The following is a 22,536-nucleotide window of genomic DNA, read 5'->3' as shown; positions in this document are numbered from 1 at the left end:
TTTCATTGATTCCCCTCCGGGGGCCTTACCTTCTTTAAACTCTTCAGATTACTCGTCAAATACTTTTTACTTGAAACAGACTGCCACTGACGCTCCAGATCTACTTCAATACATACTAGTAAAAGTCCTCTAAATACTGATAAGATCGAAATACTCATATGTTGCAATCTGCCTGAAATCTTTATCTCAGTAACCTGGCCAATCAGATTGGGCACCCGCTCCAAGCCAAAATAACAGCAAGAAAAGTGCTGAAAAGTTAACACTCACCCAGCAGAGGAGAGACTTTCCTCAAAGAGGCACTCTAACACTACCATATGAGCCATCATACCAATCCAGGACCGAAGTGTTTTCATTCTCTCCTCATCCCACTGACCAAGTGGACTTAAACATTTTTAGCCAAGCTAACAAGAACACAACTTACTCCTAAACCTTCTGCTTCAATGCATTCAGGCTTGTACTACCCACCCCAAACCGACATCAAATCAGGGGACTGACAACTGATGGGTGATACTTCTATTCACAATCTGACCTCCTGGTGACTATTTGGCATAACAAACAAATGAACGCCCACCATCCTTAGGGCACCGTTTATCAGAGATACAAGTTGACATCCGCATGACATGAACATAAGTAATTCACATTCAAGCACATTGGCCAGGCGCAAACAGCCACCAAACGATTGCACAAAATCCAGATAATAAATCCATTACCCATCGAGGACGAGTGACTGCTGCCAATGCCCAGTACACTGCAAACCTCCAGCAAAAGATGCCCACTGACTCCATTTCTTACCCAACCCAAAACATCAGTCAGGATGAAACTGAGACTAGGAGGCACTGAAATCTCATGTTTAATACACAACCTACACACTGAGGAAGGTATACCACAACAGAGTCCGAACACTCTGGTTGGACATCTGAACTCCTGGAAAACATATTCCATGTCAGCAGTTTGGTGGTTGACGGTGTTCTTGGGGGCAAGGTCCCTGGAGCATGGGGACATGGAGACACCAGGGATGTAAGACAGAAGTAGACACAGGATAAGGGAGAGGAAGAGCGCCTGGACATGGGCAGGCAACCCAGTACTCCGAGAATACATCAGCACAGAGGGGCGACGTGGAAAGGAGGCCAGGAAGGGACAACATGGGAAACTCAGCTTTTGGAATGGGACAGCAAGTATTTGGTGATAGGAAAGCGCAGACTTGGACGCGACTGCACAGAAGACAGAGACTAAGAGACACAAATGTGGAAACCTGGAGGTACATACATAACAACAAGTAGTACAGAGACAGGGACGAACAAACATTGTAACGAGAAACAGATACTTGGATAGTGTGACACAGCAAGGGGGCAGGACAAATCAGACATAGAAATATGTAGAAACAGGCAGAGAGATGGAACCGCCAGGAAATAGGAGATATAGACATGAGATGGAGACAGATATTGGAGGTGAAGAGATTTGGGCTGAAGGAAGACGAGTGGTGACAGGGAGACATGGTGGGACGGGACAGGAGGCACTTAGGGCAGAGAGAAACAAGGTAAAGAACGAAGACGCAGCCACAGTACAGGGACACCCCCCACCCACCTGCATGAGAAGAACTGCCCTTTGAGACATGGATCACAGGGCCAGGTAGATGCAGACATGCGTTTCGGATGGGATAGACAAAGGAGACGAGGGCATTGATGCTGGGAAACAGAAGACTCGCACACTTTGTGGCCAGGCAAAACATGAGCAGGGCATGAGACGGGGAGACCTATATTCCAGAAAAAAGGAAACTTGGACAGTGAGACATATCCAAGGACTATTGAGAAGAAACGCCACTGTCCAGCTCGAAAATGCTGCGCTGTGCTGCTCTGCCTCTGTTTTTCTCCATAAATGTGGTTTTCATCCATTGTACCCAAAAGCCATGCTCCGTCTTTTTAATGTCTTGGTCTTTGCGTTGGAGGGTTGAAGGACACCCCAAGTGTGCTCCGTTTTGTGAATAGGAGGCAGCCTTCACTTGTAGAGTTATATAACCTCATTGAACTATGAACATATATGCCCTCATTGAATGCGTTTCGAATCCTCTATTTTTATTTAGCTTCCACTCTAACTCTGAAAATGGACAGAATGGAAGTGGCCGAGGACGAGAGAAGACATTTCGCCCTTTCTGCAGGCAGCTACCGCAGTACTGTGCTCTGGACGCTATTGGCTGGGTAAGGGGTGATCTCATTTACAGTACTCTATTTTTAGGTGGTTTGGGATTTTCCATTAAAATGTCTTCTGTGCCATTGATAGCGCCCTTCCTTTTAGCACTGTTGAACCAGGTTGCGTCTCGTACTTAAAGCAAACAAAATACCAGGCTTGGAAGAGGCACAATTCCAGACACCTGAATAATATTAAGGTTTCTCCCCTTTGGTTGAATTCTGGCCTGACAGAAAATATTTCCTCTTTCGACTTTTCTTCAGAATTACTGAATCAAGAATTGTACACAGAAACAAAAAGTAAATATTGCTTGAACCCCAAAATCATAACTAGCTGAAATAAAATAGTCAAAGTGTGCAGAGATATAGTCAAAAAGCATGCCCTGCTTTTATTATAATACTTGAATTCATTAATGGCACCCTTTCAAGGAAATCCTTCTAAAGCTGTAAACCTAATGAGTGTCTGTTCTATTTGTTGCAGTCAGTATGGTCTGTCTCGTAGAGCAGAGTAGCTAAGCAGAAAACCCATGACTGCATGTAGAGTGCCTGTCTGATGTGTGTAACCTTGTGCTAAGAGTAATGGGAATAAAAGAGTATTTTGAAGATGCCCAACTGTATATGAACTCCGTAACCTGCATGCAATTTTTGTAATGCTGCAAATAGTTGTTAGAATAAAAATGTACCAAAGGAATGAAAGCACATCAAGTTTAATTACTGTTGAATCAGTTCACCCTGTATCTTTCGCTCGCACCTATTTCTCACCCTATGATTTAGCTCAAATGTCCAATGCTATTGGTTAGACAGATTAATACTGGTTGTCTTTTGGAGGTTGCATTTTTAGGATCTTACATATGGCAGTAGGTAGAGATGATTTGGTCCTCCACCAATACAAGGCAGAAAGGTCTAAGGACACTCCCTGATCTCCATTCTACATGTGAATTTGGGGCAGTGTGGGGTTTCTTTATCCTAACTTTTAACGCCTGCCACCACCTGATCTGCAAAGAGTTGGCCTTTGGTTTGCGAGTAGTTATTTTAAGAAAAAGAGAATGCTGCCCTAATGCAAGTCATCCATAGATCTGTATTTCTGCATGAATGTAACTTAATTTGCATTTTTTATTGCATCCTGACTAGGCCAGATTAGGCACGTGCTGTGCTTCCAAGAGATGTCTGGTTCTACCCTTCAAAAACACCTGTGTTACATTTAATTGCATAGGTGTCTGCACCTCTGAGGGTCTGGTCCTCGTAGTTCCACAATTTTACAAATTCTCAGAGCTGACCCGCATGCGATTCTCCATGTCACTTTTAGTGGTAATATGGTACGGAACCACTTACTACCCAATTAGTTGTACTTTCCTGAAGATTAGCACTCCTCACCTTTTACAAGGGTATATCGCTCTTGGTACACAGCCCTCGGGTTGCAGTTAACCACAAAAGAACTTCAAGAAAGAGACTGCTGCACTCTTGCAAGTTGGTTGCAAATTCTTCTGTTTATAGTTGCCAGAAAGCAGCTGGGGACAAACGGCGATAAAGGACTATGTAAGAACTCTTTAAATGTATTTGCCTGTAGAGAGGCTTATACCTTATAGTGATCTTTGATGAACTCAACAAGCTTCTTTGGCTTTCAGAAAATACATTGAACATAGAAAGATAGTTATTCAGGATGCATAATTGGTGTCAAAATTGGGTTTGCATTGACGCAGTACATTGCTAATGCTATCGTGGTAGTGTCTGCATTGCAGTTACCTTGTTAGAAACTTTTAAATTATGCATTGAGCAACGCTGTAAGCTATGTATAGTTCACCAAAGTTCCCTGCAACCTGATGGCGATGTTCACTTGTGCAAACCAAGCATGGGAGAGCTGCAGTAAACTGTGGATTTATTGGGAGCCTCTTTGCCTTTACATGGACCAGCCCCTCTGTCTTGCCTGTTTGCATATAAAGATTAAAGCAGGTATTGGATTTTGTGATGTTACTTGCAGCAGGTAGCACGCAGTTTAGGATTTCCAAATAACACATTATTTCCAAACAACACATTTTACGTCAGCTGAATTGATTGCTAAGTTCAAGCTGCTTGACTATATGCTTCTCGAGTAAATTTCATAACGCTTGTTGCGTGAGAAATGTGGCCTTTGTGTTCAGGGTCACATTCATACTATAGGAATTCCTGATGGAGCTGAACATGCAAGACCAGGCCAAAACTAAGCTGCAGTTTGCTTTCTAACTTGCAGCGTTGCCTGAGTTTCAACAGGCAGGTTTGTTGTAGGGCTGTTAGCTCGATGGATGGTCTTAATCTTGCTGTTGTCTCTTTCTGACAGGGTGCAGTGGCAGCAGCTTTCCTGCACCTCTCCAAACAGATCACATCGCCAGACTCTACGCCAAACCCTGCTACCAAAGAGAGAAGTTTCTGGCCGGCGTGTTTGGATGGCTTGGTAGCCTCTGTCCTTCGCTACCAGGGTCACTGTAAGTACCAGATCTGTTCGGAGGATGCTTGAGATGAATGTGTGTGCGAGAGAGTTTGCTGTGCCACAGATTGCGTTTCCCTAGTCCGGAAGCAAACGACGTGGCGTAATTCTATTTCCCTCTTTTCTGTGACTCTTGTGGACTAGTGGTTCTTTGGAAAAGACTACTCAGCCAAGCGGCTGCGATATGACCCATAACGTTTGACCCATTCCCTCACCCTTGGGGGGGAAGGGGCAGAGGAGGAGAGGTGTATCCTCTTAACTTTTGTGTAGAAACCTTCTGCTCACAGTGGCAATGCATGCCGTGGTTGTAAGCATGTATACCTCTTCTCGCCGTTAGTCAGGCAGAGATTATAAACCATGTATCATGAGAACATGAATGCAGTGCACCCCATGTCAAACATCTCTAGGCACTTAAAGCCTCCTTCGCTGCCATTCCTACAACCTTCACTCATTCTTTCAGTAGTTTGTCACTTTTTCGTCTGTGAAAACACTGCACCAGTAAACTGGTGTTGTCTGACAGTGTTCCAGATACCTTTTTTCTAGCATCCTGAATGTTATATAATGAAGTGCAAATAGCTTTAAATGGCTGCGAGGCGAATACACCTGCTTACAACCCCCCTGGAGTGCTGCTCAGAGCCTTACAGTTCTTTACTCTCTTAAAACTTGAAAGAGTGCTCCAAAAGCTGTTAACATAAGAGCTGGCCCGGCTCACCTACATTTCTGTTCTTTCAGCACCCAAGCGGTACATTTTGCCGAATGAAACTGGAAGGCTCCATCTCGGGGAGCATCAGTCTGAGACTCCAGACAGGTCTTATGACCTGTCATCAGGACCTCCATCTCCTGGGGGATCAGCCCATAGCGAGGGCCAAGACTCTGACCCTATTCCGTCTGAAGAAGGTAACAGGCTCTAGGACTGCCCTGTGTGCTTTGTGTAGCATGTGAGACAGTGGGATAATGGTGTGTCCTGTTTTATGTTATGCAGCAAACTTAATTCGGTCAGAGATAGAGCTGGGTTTGGATGTGGCACATTTTGAAGTCTAGTTGAAAATCCCTTCCATGATGACTGTTCCCTTTTGATTTCGAGTTTCCCAAGTGTAAGAACTCGAGGGAGTCAGAGAGGGGTGCTTGTCTCTCATTGTTAATCCATGCTTGAGGTAGTACATAGGGTTCACTTTTGAAGTGCTTTCTAGAAGGGGAAGGTAAATCAAAGGGTCAGTAAATGTCATTCAGACATATCTTTTTAGTGAGACCTGGGGGTGTTTTTACCATTTGGGGTGAAAATGCATCACCATTGGAGTGAGTAAATTGAAGATGGGTCACACTGTCCACCTTCTTGATCTGTGACAGAAAGAAGGTTATGCTCGTCTGTGAAGCCCTCTATGGATTATTGGTTCAATCTCTGTACATTAACTCCTCATTGGGATGTCGATTACAAAGAAGGAATCCGGAAGGGCTTTCCTGACGTGTAGGTCCGTGAGAAAGCCCAAACTCTGGAGATTGTATAGGGGACATACTAAAACTAATGTACAAGTTAATGTGGGTGTTTATAGGGGACATACAAGTAATGCACCCGTGAAATGTGATGTTAAATGCAAATTCATTACACAATAACGTCTTTGCAGTGGATAAGTATTAAAAAGCAGAGTCCATCTGATTGCTATGAGAAACCATTTTTCACTTCGAAACTGCAAAAGGGGGACGCAGTATACGGGCAAAATGGCACTACGAAAGGGCACAAGTGGGAGGAGTAAGGATGGAAAATGTGTCCGGTAATACCCCCCCCCCCACACCCCTCTCAGGAAAGAAGATCAAAAACAAATGATACACACAAAATAATGAATTGTTAAACCAGTAACACTCACAATGAAAACATGTAGAAGCAATCATCTTAGCAGAATATTTTAAGTGTACAGAAATGGTAGTCAGTGCACCTTGTGTTTAAATGAAAATTAAGCAGACCACCATTTGGGGGTTTAGGACCCTGAAGGAGGGACGGCAATGTGGAAGCTCTATATAAGCTGTAGTTTACACGTGATCAGACAGTCAAGCTATTTTGTTCTTTTTCAGAAGGATTGGACTTTACCAGTCGCAGTACCTCCAATAGTTGGTCCGAATCAGAAGACACTGGGAGTAGGCAGTCCTGTCAGGTGTGTTTTGGTAAAGCAAAACTGTGAGGTGTGTGGCTAATGCATGCAGCCAAGTGTGTGTATATATATATATATGTGTGTGTATTTATGTATGTAGGTATAATAAATATATATATACATTTACATATACATATGGTGTGTGTATATACAGCTCTTTCTCTCTCTTTCGGGATCCGTGTATTCAGATAATACCAGACTGAGGTTCATGTGATTTTCATGTTGCTTGACAGCTCAAGACTGAAGTGTGTACGTGTGTGTAAAACTGGAGTATATGTGGTCAACGTTAAAATTAATGTGCATGTCATCAATGTGCGTGTTCGGTTCTCGTCTGAAAAGTGATCAATTAAAACACTGGTATCCTCGGGCAAAGTGTAAGCCTCATTCATCTTCCTTGGCGGGTTTCAAAAGCCATCAAAAGATTGGTTTCATATGGAGTTGAATCACATTTATTTATTGATTCAACTCACATTTTACAGTTTATATGAGATATAAATAGGAACACATTGCATCACAATAAAGGTGCTCCAACAAAAAGGACACAGTGAAGGGAAATGAGTGCACTGCAGTGCACAGGTGCAATATACAAACCATATGTACAAAACTAGGGGCAGACAAGAATACAAGTTTCAACAACACCACTCTCAATCAATCAATCAATCAATACATTTGTAAAGCGCACTACTCACCCGTGAGGGTCTCAAGGCGCTGGGGGGGAGGGGTGCTGCTACTGCTCGAATAGCCAGGTCGTGAGGAGTCTCCTGAAGGTTAGTAGGTCCTGGGTCTGCCGTAGGAGGATGGGGAGGGTGTCCCAGGGCTTGGCAGCGAGGTGGGAGAACGATCTGCTGCCGGTGGTCGCTCTTCGGATGCGGGGGACGGTGGCGAGGGTGAGGTCAGAGGAGCGGAGCTGTCGGTTCGGGGTGTAGAAGGTGAGTCGTCTGTTGAGGTATGCTGGTCCGGTGTTGTGGAGCGCCTTGTGTGCGTGGGTGAGGAGCTTGAAAGTGATCCTCTTGTTGACGGGAAGCCAGTGCAGGTCTCTCAGGTCTGGTGTGATGGGGCTGTGGCGCGGGCTGTTGAGGATCAGGCGAGCAGAGGCGTTCTGTATGCGTTGTAGACGTTTCAGGAGTTTGGCCGAGGCTCCTGCGTAGAGGGTGTTTCCGTAGTCCAGCCTGCTGCTGACAAGGGCCTGGGTGACCGTTACTTCTTGTTTTGGTTTTGGTGGGGATCCAGCGGTAGATCTTGTGGAGCATGCGGAGGGTGTTGAAGCAGGAGGCCGAGACGGCGTTGACTTGCTTGGTCATGGTGAGTGTTGAGTCGAGGATAAACCCCAGGTTGCGTGCGTGGTCGGTGGTTGTTGGGGCTGCTCCCAGTGCGGATGGCCACCAGGAGTCGTCCCAGGCTGAGGGGCTGGAGCCGAGTATGAGGACCTCTGTCTTATCCGAGTTCAGCTTCAGGCGGCTGTTCTTCATCCACTCGGCTACGGCTTTCATTCCTTCCTGGAGGCTGGTTTTGGCAGTGAGGGGGTCCTTGGTGAGGGAGAGGATCAGCTGGGGGTCGTCGGCGTAGGAGATGATGTTGAGGTCGGGCGACGTGGGCGAGCGGAGCCATGTACACGTTGAACAGTGTCGGGCTGAGGGATGATCCTTGGGGTACGGCGCAGATGATCTCGGAGGCTTCGGAATGGAAAGGGAGGAGGCGGACGCTCTGGGTTCTGCCGGAGAGGAAGGAGATGATCCAACCCAGAGCCTTGTCTCTGATCCCTGCGTCGTGGAGGCGTGTGCGTAGGGTGCGGTGGCAGACCGCGTCGAAGGTGGCTGATAGGTCAATTAGGATGAGGGCCGCGGTTTCGCCGTTGTCCAGCAGGGCCCTGATGTCATCGGTGGCGGCGATGAGGGCAGTCTCTGTACTGTGGTTGCTGCGGATCCCGGACTGAGATGGGTCCAGGATGTTGTTCTCCTCGAGGTAGCGGGTCAGCTGTCTGTTGACGGTCTTCTCGATGACCTTCGCCGGGAACGGAAGCAGGGAGATGGGCCGGAAGTACTTGAGGTCCCTCGGGTCCGCCGTGGGTTTCTTCAGTAAGGCATTGATCTCGGCGTGCTTCCAGCTCTCCGGGAAGGTCGCGGTCTCGAAGGAGATGTTGATGGCCTTGCGGAGATGGGGTGCTATGGTGGCGCTAGCCTTGTTGAAGATGTGGTGTGGGCATGGGTATGACGGAGAGTCGGAGTGGATGGTGTTCATGATTTTAATGGTCTTGTCATCGTATATGTTGGTCCATGTGAGCAGGGGATCGATGTGGGTGGTGGCCGCGGGGTCTGAGGTTGTCGGTGGTTATTGGGATGGTCAGGTTGTTGAAGCCGCCGTCGTTGATGTTTGCGATCTTGCGATGAAAGAAGGTGGCGAGGGAGCCGCACAGGTCTTGTGATGGTGGGATGCCGTTGGTGTTGGAGCTGGGGTTGGAGAGTTCCTTCACGATGTTGAAAAACTCTTTGCTGTTGTGTGCGTTGTTGTCGAGTTGATCCTTGAAGGAGGCCTTTTTGGCAGATCTTATGAGGTGGTGGTGTCTGCGGGTGGCGTTCTTGTGGGCTGCGTAGCTGTCTGGTGTCTGTTCACGGTGCCATTTCTTCTCTAGTGTGCAGCAGGTTTGCTTGGAGGCCTGGAGGTCTGCGGTGAACCAGCTGGCTTGCTTGTTAGTGTGTCTGTTGGAAGCTTTCTTGATCGGGCGAGAGTGTTGGCGCAGTTGTCGATCCAACGTCTGAGGTTGCGAGCCGCGGCGTCGGTGGGGTCGGCTGGTGGGCTTCGGGCGAGGGTGGTGTTTAGCTGGTCATGGGTGATTTTGCTCCCGCTGCGGCCGGGGAGCTGTTGAGTGCGATGGTGCTTGGTGGGCTTCCGGAAGGTGAACTGGATGCAGCGATGGTCGGTCCAGTGGAGTTTGGTGGTGTGGCTGAAGGTGACGTGGGGGCTTGCGGAGAAGATGGGATCCAGTGTGTGGCCGGCGGAGAGGGTGGGTGTTGTGACGAGCTGTCTGAGTCCGAGGTTGTCAATTAGGGTGGTTGAGTTGGTGTCGTCGTTGTTCTCAAGGTGGAACTTTAGGTCTCCGAGGAGGATGTAGTCCGTGGAGGCGAGGGCGTGCATGCTGACAAAGTCGGCGATGGAGTCGCTGAACTGAGGCTGGTGTCCGGGGGGTCTGTAGACGGAGTTCCTCTGAGGGTGGTGTTGGGGTCGGTGTGGACCTGGAAGTGCGGGTGTTCGGCAGTGCTGGTCGAGACCCTGAGGGTGTTCTTGTGGATGATGGCGATTCAACCTCCTACTCTGTTGGGGCGGTCCCTGCGGGTGATCTTGTAGCTGTCCAGGATGGCGATGTCGGGTGCCGAGGAGGCGTTCATCCAGGTCTCTGTCAGGAAGGCGACGTCCGGGGCGGTGTGTGTCGAGCAGGTCCCAGAGTTCGGCGTGTTTGCGTGCGGAGCAGGTGTTGAGTAGTATGCATCTGAGGTGGTTGCGTCCTGTCACGGTTGTCGGTATGGCGGATCGGATGCTGGTGAAGCTGCAGTTCCGGCAGGAGAAGGGTCCGTTGGTGTGCTTCGGGGTGGCCAGGAAGCAGGTGTGCGGTCGTCCGGTGTTGAGTGTGTGGAGGTTGTTGGCGTCATAGCGGTGTCGTGGCGTTCGTGGGGGCCAGGTGGTCTGGCGCGGTCCAGGCGTGGACGGGCTTGCCTTAGGCGCGCCTTTGGCACGGCCGCCATATAAGGGGAGGTGGGAGGGAGGAGCAGCTGGGAGGCGGGAGCGGGGCAATCACGGCGGGGTTAGCAGGGAGCAAGGGGCAGAGCGAGCGCAGGAGCTCCCGGCCTTGAACAGGCGGCAGCAGCGGGCTCAGGGGCAGCAACACACAGGTGGTGCTGTGCGGCGTGGGGAGTGACCTGCCTGAGAGCAGGGTCAAGAGTCGGTGAATCAGAGTATGGTGTACTACATTGTAGGAAGCTAGCTCTATATAGTGTACCAAAATGAGGTGCACTGTGCAGAGCGCTCAGGGATCTCTTATTAGTGTACAGGGACTTGCTTTAACAATCCCAGGGTGATCTATTTGTGGTAGTGTGGTCGAGCAGTCTTAGGCTTATCAGAGGGGAGTGTTAGGCATTCTTTACACACAGAGTCAATAAATGAGACACACACTCAATAAGGAAATCCAAAACCAATTGAAAAAAATAACATAGATTTTTATATTAATTTAGACACCAATATCTACAAATTAGGTAAGTACTTTTCAAGTTAGCGATTTTCGGAAACACAGAAAATACAGCTGTCGGAATTGAGGCATGAGCCTCGAACACAGTAGTGTTATCCTATGGGAGAAACAAACACTGCATAGGGGTAGTTGCAATCGAGAAACAAGGTTGTTCTCCTGGACTCACTGTAAGCAGGATCTAAGGTCCTTAGAACCACCAGCAATTTTGGTTTACCTGCCCTGGTGTGTCTGGGTGCAGAGGTGCTGATCGCAAGGGTAGCATTGAACGCTACTTATGAAGTCTATGGAGAAAACCTGCAACGGCGTAATGCTGCAAGTGGGGAGAAGTCCATCGGAACCCAATCGGGGTGGGGGAGGGCTCGATTCTTGAGGGTCTCTGGGGCAAGGGTGCACCGTCAGTAGGCTCAGACTCAGGGGCTCGGGTACAGAGGTGTTTTGTCTAGCATTTCACTTGCGTTGGAGGCTCTCACTTGTTGGGTTGACCTGGAGATGGGAACAGAACAGGACAGCAACGCCCCTCTTGGTGATGCTGACGTTACTCGTCGGTAGGTCGGTCTTGGTGTCCGGGCTGGACTCTGAACAAGCCTTGGCTGCTGCGAGGTGTCCTATACCCCGGGTATTGGTGCAGGGTGGCTCCTGGGGGTCCTGATGTCGCCAAACTGGGTAGTAAGATAGATCTGACCTCTTGGAGCAAGGTGACCTCCTCCTGGGTGACTGCTTTGTTGATGGACCAGGTGGTCATCAGATCGGTGAATCGGACATTGCGGCCGGTGCCCGCAGGCTGTAGGGAAGTGGCTCCTCCCCTCAATGGAGATGCTGACTGGTTGGTGGACTGCTGGCCCGCCTCCGAGGATTTTAGAGGGTCCACAGCTGCAGGACAAGTTGGATATTTGCAATTGTCGACACAGAAGCAGGCAGGCAGGGTTTGGCACCAAGTCCACAGCTAGTCCACAGTTATTATGTTCTTCGGCTTTTCTTTGTCCTCCTTCTTTATTCATGTGAATCTGAGTTCCTGGTGTCGGGGGCCACCTAAATACTGAATTTAGGGGCGTTAAGGGGAGTGACTGAAGTAGCCACTGGGCTACTAACCCTTAGGGTCACTACACCCCCTATAGGACTGCTTCCTTTGGAGAGTGGGTATAACCCTGTCCCAGAGTTCCTAATTCCATCAGAAAGAAAATGGTGGAACCCTTCTTTCGTGGAGCACAATCAAGTAGACCGCACACAGGCATATCTGCTCATGAAGATGTTCCCTCACATGTAATATAATGCACTCTGCCTGAGGGCTACAAGGCCTGCTGTAGGGGTGACTTGCAAATATTCTAAGCAGTGACTTTGTCATGGCAGTCGTGGTTTCTTTCATGGTTTGCACCATGACATGCAGTTTGCAATGGCAGGCTGCATGCAATTTTTAGGGGGACCCTTAGGGTGGTATAATACATGCTGCAGCCTTAGAGACCCTCTTTGTTACCCATACCCTAGGTTCCAGGGGTACCCCTTACTAGGGACCTACAGGGGTGCCAAAGTGTGTCACAATTTTGTGACCATTAGACTACATTATCTGGTTTTAGGGAAAGTGCACTGGGACCTTGTAAGCAGGGACCCAGTTCACATTATTAAAAAAAACATCAGTATCAGTGACAAAAATTGGGGGTGACCATGACAAAAAGGGACACTTTCCTACATACATCATAAGTAACATCAGTCCTCTAGTACATTTGTCAATGTTTCGACCCCATAAAACTTATAAGTGGTTTACTTTATTACTGATGTGCTCTGGTTCCCGGGGGGGGCTGCCCTTTTCATTGAGCACATCCCTGAAAGTGAAACAGGGATGTGTATCCGTATTTCTGCATGTGCAGGCAATGCAGAATTGCACATTCATTGTATGTAATGCAGACTGCAATGCGTAGGCAGTCTTTCCACTGTCTATGGTGCAGCACCCATTTTATTGGAGAGGCCAGTGATGTGCTGTCAATAAATGTGAAAGGGATGACGTTTGTGCTGCTCATTTTGGTAATGTACCTGTTTACATTTTTGAGAGCTGCACATGCTTTGATGTTTCCAATCCAAGGTTGCAAAGTGCATGTGGTCAACTTGAGACCGTGGTGTTTGTATATTGGCAAAATGAGATCTGATGCATGAAGGCATGTGGGCACTTCTTCACTGGGAGAGGTGCATGTGTCTGCGTGAAAGCACACCACTGGGGTGCATATGAGTAGCCCACATATGCAAAGTGTGACTACAGTTCAGTACTGTGAGGTCAGACTGAATAATAACTAGCCAAATGGGTGTGTCTGCAATGTGAAACTGAGGGGAAGGTAGGAATCGTGAAACTATGGTGTGTTGGATAATGCCTGTCATTAAAACTTGGATCTTTTTTACCCAAGTCATTATAGAAATGGAAATCTTCCTGCAGATTATCGTGTGATTCTCCGCTACTGTGTCTGATATTTTCGTATGGGAAAGTGTACAGAAAATATTAAAGTTTAATATGATTTTAAAATTATAATAAATATTTAATGTAAAGTACATGTAAATTAATTTTAAATATTTATATTAAACCTAGAATTAATAAAAATAAAATGTTACTGCAAATTAACACATCAAATTAAGTGAGTACTAAATAAACTTAAATATCAGTGCTTTTAAAAAAATCCATAATTTTTAAACTCATATAAAAATATCCACCTAACATTTTTATTCTATTTAATATGTAGTAAATAAATTCTGTTAGCATTTGTCTAATTGAACGAATTTGTAATTGTTCTTTTTCTTTTCAAAATCTAATTTTTTTAAAGTTTATTACTAACTTCTAAAATAATCAAATACTTTCTGAATAATTATGTACAATTTTGTAACATAAAAATATATAGAGTATATATTTTAAATGTCCACATAATTATTTTAACATTATTTTCTATGGAGTGCAATTTTTTTTTTTTTTTGCTGAGTTCTATATAGCACAAACTTGACCCGGAAGTATCGGGTATCAGCGCTTTACGTGAGCATCAGTTGCATTTCATGAGGACATATTTTTTTATTTTTTTTTGTTAGACACGGAGAGATTAAGTGATTTGCCCAGAATCACAGAATGTTGCACGTCCGTGCCGAGACTCGAACCAGGCTCCCCAGATTTGAGGTTGACCGCCCTAGCCGTTAGGCCAACTCCTATCCCCGTTAGGCCAACTATTTCTTTCCATGGAAGTGGTTTACAGTACTTGTGAGTGACCGTATGTGGTGCTTGACTTACTCCAAGGCGAGTTGGAATACCGTCACACCTGTTTGATACCTTTAGTGGTTGGTAACTTTAGAAGTGTTGTTTTGAATAGCAGTGTTCTTACTCTTTTGTGGGTGTGTATTTGTATTAGCATGTAATTCCCTAAAACCCTCCTTAAATTTTACTAAATCCCTCACTCACATTTAAAAGTAAATATTCCCCATTTCTGAGCCACTCTCCTTTGTTCCTCCCACATTTACTACTAATTGACACATTTACTACTAATTTGCATACCTATGTATTCGGAGACCTCCACACTGAAAAGATAGGAGAGGTCTCCATCTGTAAGCAGAGGGCTCTGTCCGTAAGTTTCCGAATAACTTTTTTGTAGTGTGTGAGTAGTACAACTGTAATTCTTACATTAGGTACTACAAAATTAAGTTTGTAAATAGGCCCCCATAAGTTTAAGCACCAGGAGAATTATTTTAGTGTGTGTAAATGCTAAAGAGACCTTGGAAACTTAAAGCGCCTTTGAATCTCCCTGAGAAATCACTCAATAAGGCTAGCTTGGGATTTTCTCTCTTTTCGCAGGGAGAGAGCAGACTTGGAGTGTCACTGGAGGATGCCGCTTCCCAGCTTCAGGAGACCTCCCAGAACAGCACCTCTGTAGTCCTCAACATCATTGGTAAGTTTAAATCAAGGGGGTGGCTGACCCTTAAATTGTCATTCTAGACGTGTTTGGGTAGACCTTCTCATCGGGAAGGAGGAAGGTGAGAAGAGGTGTCCCTGGCATAAAACAGAACATAATAATTGCAGTGAATATCCTGAAAATCATTTGTCAGAGCTGTACAGAGCCCCAGGTAGGTGAACTGATGAGTCAGTATCCCTCCTTGCTATTTCACACATAGCCGCCAAATGTTCTGTGTCATTATGTGTGACATATCGGTGTTCTCGGTGACCTTAGGTGTGAGACTCCAAGTAGTACTTTGCTGGAGTCGAACAAAGTAGCTGTGTCTGTAAAGCCATCAGTTTACAAAATAATGCAATGTTCAAGGCATATGAGCTGCAGATCACACACTTAGGATAAGATCGCCATCTGGTGTTGGGCTTGGATGATTGCAGGTTGTTGTTGTCTTCGGAAGAAGCCCTTTGGTCACGAGATAGGTGACTCCTCCTCTGGACAACAGTGCGCATGGGCATCCACTCCATCCTCCGATTTTCCGTCATTGGGTTCGGATGAACTTTTCCACTCCGGCTGAAAACTTCTGAAAATCCAGCTTTCGAAACGGAAAACCTTTACAACTCGACATCGAAATCCAATCGGACCGGTTCCGGAAACGGCTCATGGAAAGGACACCTTTTAAAAAATGCCCCCAATGTGGAGCAAAGTTCCCCCACAGTGACCACCACGAGGTCTGCAACCTGTGCCTCTCGCCGGAACATAACGAATCCAGCTATCCAGCTGTCCAGCCTGCGCCGCATTCCGCTCCAAGAAAACCATCCGGGACCGAAGAGCTCGATGCCATATCATGGCCAGACCAGCTCCAGAACCAGAGGACATCTTTGCCCAGGATGTGCCGGAAGACGATTCCGAAGACCTCCAAATCGTATCCGAAGCGGACGATTCTGATGACCTCATCACTCCGGGGCAACGAGTGAGTACCAGTGCCCCTACCCCCCCAAAAAAGGCATTGGTCAAGACTCCGCTGGCCCCAGTCGCGACCGAAAATCGTCCTCAGAAGGCCCGCCCTCGGGCTCGGCTCCGAAAAAATATAAGCCTACCGGTGGCTCGGGCTCGAGCAAACCACATGGGATTGTGCCCACAATACCTTCGGCACCGAAGACTCAACACCTCTCGGCACCGAAGCAGGCTCCGAAACCATCGAGGCCGAAATCTCCACCGGCACCGAAACCATCATCGGTACCGAAAAGTCTGTCTAAAGTCCAAAAACACTCTACCGATCATCCAAAACATAGATCGGAACCGAAAAAGTCGGCACCAAAGCCACTTTCGGACAATGAAGAACTTTTTCGCCCTGATCCCACGCAAAAAAGGATTTATATCAATCCGAAAACCGGACATGTCACCGCTGTGCCATACAAGAAAAGGAAGCTAGACACAACCCAGCTCCCATAAAGAAGGACTTCGCCACCTCACCCATTCGTCCTTCCTCTCCTATATCACCTCTCATCCCACCTGCCCCCATCTCCTTCTCCTCTATCCTCTCCTTCACATACACCACCTCCACAGGATGATGATGATGATGACTTAGGGGGAGGGGGTGATCCGGATGATCTTAATGATCCTTTCACACTCCCGGATACGGCACCCTTAGATGACTGGGCTTTACCTGATATTCCTGATCCCACTACATACCCCTCCAAACCCTCCCCTCCAGATGACCACCTAGGGTTTGGGCAGCTGATAAACAGGGCGGCGCTTTTCCATGGCGTCACCATGCACTCAGATACACCCGAGGAAGACTTTCTTCTAGACACATTCGAACAGTCTCAAAAATCAGTTCAGATCTTGCCCATGATTAAGGGAGTCATAAAACACGCCACAGAGGTTTTTAAAGACCCTGTTAGAGCTAGGGTTCTTAACCCCCGAATTGAAAAAAAATATAGACCTGCCCCACAAGATCCCGCGTACATTAAAGCACAGCTCCCTCCAGACTCTTTAGTAGTTTCAAACGCAAGAAAGCGGGCTAACTCCCAAACAGGAGACACACCGCCCCCAGACAAAGAGTCCAAGTTATTAGAGGCCTAGGGCAAAAGAGTTGCAGCACAAGCTGCCAACCATTGGTGTATTGCCAATACACAAGCCCTATTAGCCCGATATGATAGGGCTCATTATGATCAGTTAGAAGATCTTTTCCAACACCTACCAGATCAGTACAAATCCCAGGCCAATGACCTCATCCAAGAGGGAAAACTCATATCTAACGCATCAATCAAATGTGCACTAGACGCCGCGGACACTGCTTCTAGGGCGGTCAATACAAGCATACTACTTAGACGCCATGCATGGCTACGTATTTCAGGCCTTAAGCCGGAAGTACAAACAACAATACTTGGTCAACCATTCAACCAAGAGCAACTATTTGGGCCCGCAGTAGATACTGCACTTGAGAAGATGAAAAAATATAACGAGACTGCTAAATCAATGGGAGCATTACAGTCTCTACAACCGCGAGGCTCCTTTCGATGCTCCTTCTATAGGGAAGCCTCCAAAAATGTTGGAACAGACACCTCTTCCACTTTCAAAACCTCCGCACAAACATCCCCTAACAGAGGATATTTTAGGGGAGGATATAGGGGAAACCACACCAAGGGCCGAGGTCTGGGCAATACCAACACCCGCACCTCTCCAGCCACTAAGCAGTGACTTGCCTCCACTCCCCCCAGACCATTCCACTCCGATCGGGGGAAGACTCCAACAGTTCCTACCTGTTCAACAGACAAGTGGGTAAGACAAATTATCCAGTTTGGTTACTGCCTCGAACTCACAAACACCTCCCCCCCCCCCACACATACCACCCAAACACCGTCCAATGTCACCACACCATCTTACACTCCTCAAACAGGAAATTCGGTCCTTGCTTCAAAAACACGCAATAGAACCAGTTCCACTCCAACATCAGGGTACAGGAGTATATTCTCTATACTTCCTAATTCCCAAAAAGGACGAGACCTTAAGACCCATACTCTACCTCAGACTACTAAATCAGTACATACACTCAGATCACTTCCATATGATCACTCTCCAACAAGTCCTCCCACTACTTCAACAAGACGACTTCCTTGCCACATTGGACCTCAAGGACGCATACTTTCACATCCCCATGCATCCTGCTCACAGGAAGTACCTAAGATTTGTGGTAGACGGACAGCATTATCAGTTTACTGTCCTCCCATTCGGAGTAACAACTGCACCCAGGGTATTCACCAAATGCTTAGCAGTAGTGGCAGCGCACCTCAGGAGACAACAAATCCATGTCTTCCCGTATCTCGACGATTGGCTCATAAAAGCCAATACTTTCGACAAATGCGTTCTCCACACTCACCGCACTATTCAAACCTTACACAACTTGGGATTTACCATCAACTATCCCAAATCTCAACTGCAGCCCTCCCACATACATCAATATCTGGGAGCCACCATAAATACTTCCAAGGCCATAGCTTATCCCAGCTCAGCCAGGATAGCCAACATACAAAACCTCATCTTAAAATTTCAAGCTCAACACTCCAGCAAGAGTGTTTATGCAACTGTTAGGCATGATGGCGTCATGCATCTCCATCGTGCCTCACGCACGACTTCAAATGCGTCCCTTGCAAGAATGTCTAGCACAACAGTGGAACCAGGCTCACGGACAACTTACCGATCTGGTGTTTGTGGACAGTCGCTCACTGAAATGGTGGAACACCATCAACCTGTCCAAAGGGCGACCATTCTTAGAGCCTCTTCCACAAGTAGTGCTGACAACCGACGCATCTCTCACAGGGTGGGGAGCCCATCTCCTTCAACACACCACTCAGGGCAGATGGACCACTCAACAAAAAAGCTGCTCCATATCAATCACCAAGAACTCCTAGCAGTGTTCCTAGCACTGAAATCCTTTCAGGTATATCTAAAGAACAAAACTGTCCTCATCCGCACAGACAACATGACAACCATGTATTACATACAAAAACAGGGGGGGGGACACATTCTCTCCAACTGTCCCAACTCGCACAGAACATCTGGAGATGGGCAATTCCCCAAAACATCTACCTGCTAGCGGAACACCTTCCAGGGGTTCACAACCAGGTTGCCGATCTCCTAAGTCGACAGACACAGCAAATCCACGAATGGGAATTACACCCCAAAGTCCTACTCCCATTCTTCCAAAAATGGGGCCTGCCAGACATAGACCTGTTCGCCACACACGAAAACGCAAAATGCCCAACCTTCGCCGCCAGGTTTCCACACCCACAGTCGAAGGGCAATGCAATATGGATGAACTGGTCAAACAGATTTGCGTACGCTTTTCCGCCTCTCCCACTCATTCCATTTGTGGTACGCAAGCTCAAACAACAGTCTCTAAAACTGATTCTAGTAGCTCCCACTTGGGCACGCCAACCCTGGGTCACGACACTTCTGGAACTATCGCTAGTTCCACATCAAAAACTGCGCCTTTCCCCGGCCTTATTAACCCAGAACCATGGAGAAATCAGACACCCAGATCCACAGCAACTGAACTTGGCGATCTGGCTCCTGAAGTTTAGAGTTCGGTTACCTCAACCTCCCACCAGACTGTATGAATATCATAACAGAAGCTAGAAGACCTACTTCTAGGGCATGTTATGCTGCAAAATGGAAAAGATTTGCCATTTATTGCACTAACAATAATATACGTCCACTGGATGCTTCCATCCAAAACATTATTTGCTATTTACTACACTTGCAAAGATGCAATTTAGCGTATTCCTCCGTACGTCTACACCTGGCAGCGTTAGCAGCCTACTTACAAAATCAACAACACTTGTCGCTATTTAGGGTACCAGCCATCAAAGCCTTCATGGAAGGTCTCAAAAGAATTATTCCTCCCAGATTACCACCTTCTCCAGTGTGGAATCTAAATATTGTTCTAACAAGGCTCATGGGCCCTCCATTTGAACCTATGCATAAATGCGAACTACAATTCCTTACATGGAAAGTGGATTTCCTTATCGCAATCACATCCCTGCGAAGGGTAAGAGAGATACAGGCCTTAACTCTTGAAGAACCATTCCTACAACTACATCGTAACAAGGTGGTTCTTAGGACAAACCCAAAATTCCTACCAAAAGTCATTTCCCCTTTCCATCTTAACCAATCAGTCAAGCTGCCAGTCTTCTTCCCTAATCCAGACTCAGTAGCTGAGAGAGCCCTTCATACCTTAGATGTTAAAAGAGCCTTGCTTTATTACATCGACAGAACCAAACCTTTTCGCAAAACCAAACAACTGTTTGTGGCTTTCTCTCCACCACATAAAGGCAACCCCATTTCAAAATCGGGTATAGCCAGGTGGATAGTTAAATGTATCCAAATATGTTACCAAAAAGCTAAGCGCACTCTTACAGTTCCCCCTAGAGCGCACTCCACACATAAAATAGGGGCTTCCATGGCATTCTTAGGGAACATTCCCTTAGAAGATATTTGCAAAGCAGCCACATGGTCTACCACACACACCTTCACTAAACATTACTGTGTTGATGTGCAATCCAAACAACAAGCTTCCGTAGGCCAAGCTGTCCTAAAAACTCTATTCCAAACTGCTGCAACGGATACAGGTGACCACCGCTAGGGGAGACACTGCTATATAGTCTATCCTAAGTGTGTGATCTGCAGCTCATATGCCTCGAACGGAATATGCTACTTACCAGTATGCATCTGTTCTTGGCATGTAGAGCTGCAGAGCCACACACGCCCACCCACCTCCCCGGGACCTGTATCTGTTCCAGCATTGTCTTAATTAGACATTACACATTGACATCCTTTCTCTTTATTCTTATACACCATCATTTCCCATCATGGCGAAAAACAATCGGAGGATGGAGTGGATGCCCATGCGCACTGTTGTCCAGAGGAGGAGTCACCTATCTCGTGACCAAAAGGCTTCTTCCGAAGACAACAACAACCTGCAATCATCCGAGCCCAACACCAGATGGCGATCTTATCCTAAGTGTGTGGCTCTGCAGCTCTACATGCCAAGAACAGATGCATACTGGTAAGTAGCATATTCCTTATACTATATGATGGTCTTGAAACAGTCATAAAACATCTGCACACTCATTAAGCTTGTATATAGTGGAGATCTTTTGGGAATCCAGTGTCACTTGGATGTTGGACCTATTCCCTTTTGAGCGCAAAGGCTGCCGTGCGGTCCAGCGCACATGGTCCATGTCAGTCCTCCTGGACTAATCCGCCAGCTCAGTTACTTGCATTTCACTCTACTTTCCAAGTTCTTTATTTGTACCCACACTGCTTCCAGAAATCACTGTAATAGAGGGTTGAACACTCCCCGATGGTATACATGCATAATGGCTGCTGCCAGATGTATTGAATGATAGATTCATCTTGAGAGATTGTCAAAAACAGGTATTCGGACTGGCATCAATATGTTTTAGGAATAATGTGTAATAATGGTGACACTACTTGTCTACTAATCTCTTAAATACTTCTGATTGTTTGTACTTCTGTAATAAAATATTTACCTCCTAATGAAGGGGCACGGTTTATATTCCTGAAACGCATAGAGGTGTACCAGTAAGGACATATTGGATATGAATGGAAGAATGTGATTGGCAAAAAAGACCAAAAAACTTCTTGAAGCATCTTGTATATATTAAAAACCGAGTATTCTCTAATGGTGTGTTCTCTCGAAGCTGAAAAGAAACCTTGGCATGTGCATTGGTTTTGCAAGTTGCCATTGGTCTCTAATATTCAGAGCGGCAGCCCAAATTGTTGTCGTGTATGGCTAAAACTTGTGTGCAGAAGGACATATCGTTTCATACCAACGGCCCCCCTCTTGTCCTTTTTTAGGTCTCGCCTGCGTTGCAGCGCATGCGCTGCTTCACCTTGGCGATATCTATAGTCGTTGGTTTTCTGTCCGGCTTCTTTGAAAGCGGGGTTGGTGTCCGCCCTGTCTCCCTTAGGCCTCGCCCACCCGTCATCTGTTGCTCGCGAGTCGTCAAGCTGCGTTCTGTCCCACCCATCTCCCAAGCAGCGATCGCTTTATTTATTTATTACGGCGCCCGTATCCTTGCTTACAGAAACACCCCTCCCACCTCCCAAACAGCATCAAGCAGCGATCGCTTTATTTATTTATTTTGGCGCCCGTATGCTTGCGTACAGAAACCCCCCTCCCACCTCCTAAACAGCATCAAGCAGCGATTGGGGTGGGCTAATTCTTCCAGCAATAGGCAGGGGCTCTCAGAAGGGGTGAAAAAACAACAAAGCCTCATTTACAAGCATGGTCTTTTAAAGACCTGTGAAGTACTCTGGGGCGGCTGTGTGTGTGCCCAGGAAGCTCTCTCAGCCCGGGCTGACACACACACGACGGGGGGAGGGAGGGGACTCTGGAGGGGACTCTGGGTGCGCGCCTGTTCCAAATTATTATCTTACTTCTTCCTGTCTCTTCGACCTGTCTTGGGTTTTGGTTACGAGAGTGGGGTCTTCCTAATTTTTTTATCCCCCATCATTCCCCTAACTTAAGAGTGATTTTTAGTTATAACGGCGAGTCTATGCAGGATGCAATAGCAGG

At 47.0% G+C, this 22,536-nt stretch overlaps 1 protein-coding gene across 2 annotated transcripts in view; it reads left to right on the top strand.

Moving 5' to 3' along the window:
* DELE1 (DAP3 binding cell death enhancer 1) overlaps nucleotides 1-22,536 on the top strand; it is a 59,654-nt gene that overhangs the window by 21,068 nt on the left and 16,050 nt on the right. The window contains exons 3-7 of one of the 2 annotated variants that reach the window (XM_085617764.1): nucleotides 2,081-2,195; nucleotides 4,498-4,642; nucleotides 5,377-5,541; nucleotides 6,715-6,791; nucleotides 14,837-14,930. In XM_085617764.1, the coding sequence (XP_085473890.1) occupies nucleotides 2,081-2,195; nucleotides 4,498-4,642; nucleotides 5,377-5,541; nucleotides 6,715-6,791; nucleotides 14,837-14,930 (596 nt within the window). Of the gene's footprint in view, nucleotides 1-2,080; nucleotides 2,196-4,497; nucleotides 4,643-5,376; nucleotides 5,542-6,711; nucleotides 6,792-14,836; nucleotides 14,931-22,536 lie in introns of both variants that reach the window. The other variant, XM_085617762.1, reaches the window with a different exon arrangement.

This window comes from Triturus cristatus, chromosome 7, assembly GCF_964204655.1.
Source record: "Triturus cristatus chromosome 7, aTriCri1.1, whole genome shotgun sequence".
Taxonomy (NCBI): domain Eukaryota; kingdom Metazoa; phylum Chordata; class Amphibia; order Caudata; family Salamandridae; genus Triturus; species Triturus cristatus.
The sequence above is the reverse complement of the archived record's forward strand: the minus strand, read 5'-3'. Positions and strand labels throughout refer to the sequence as shown.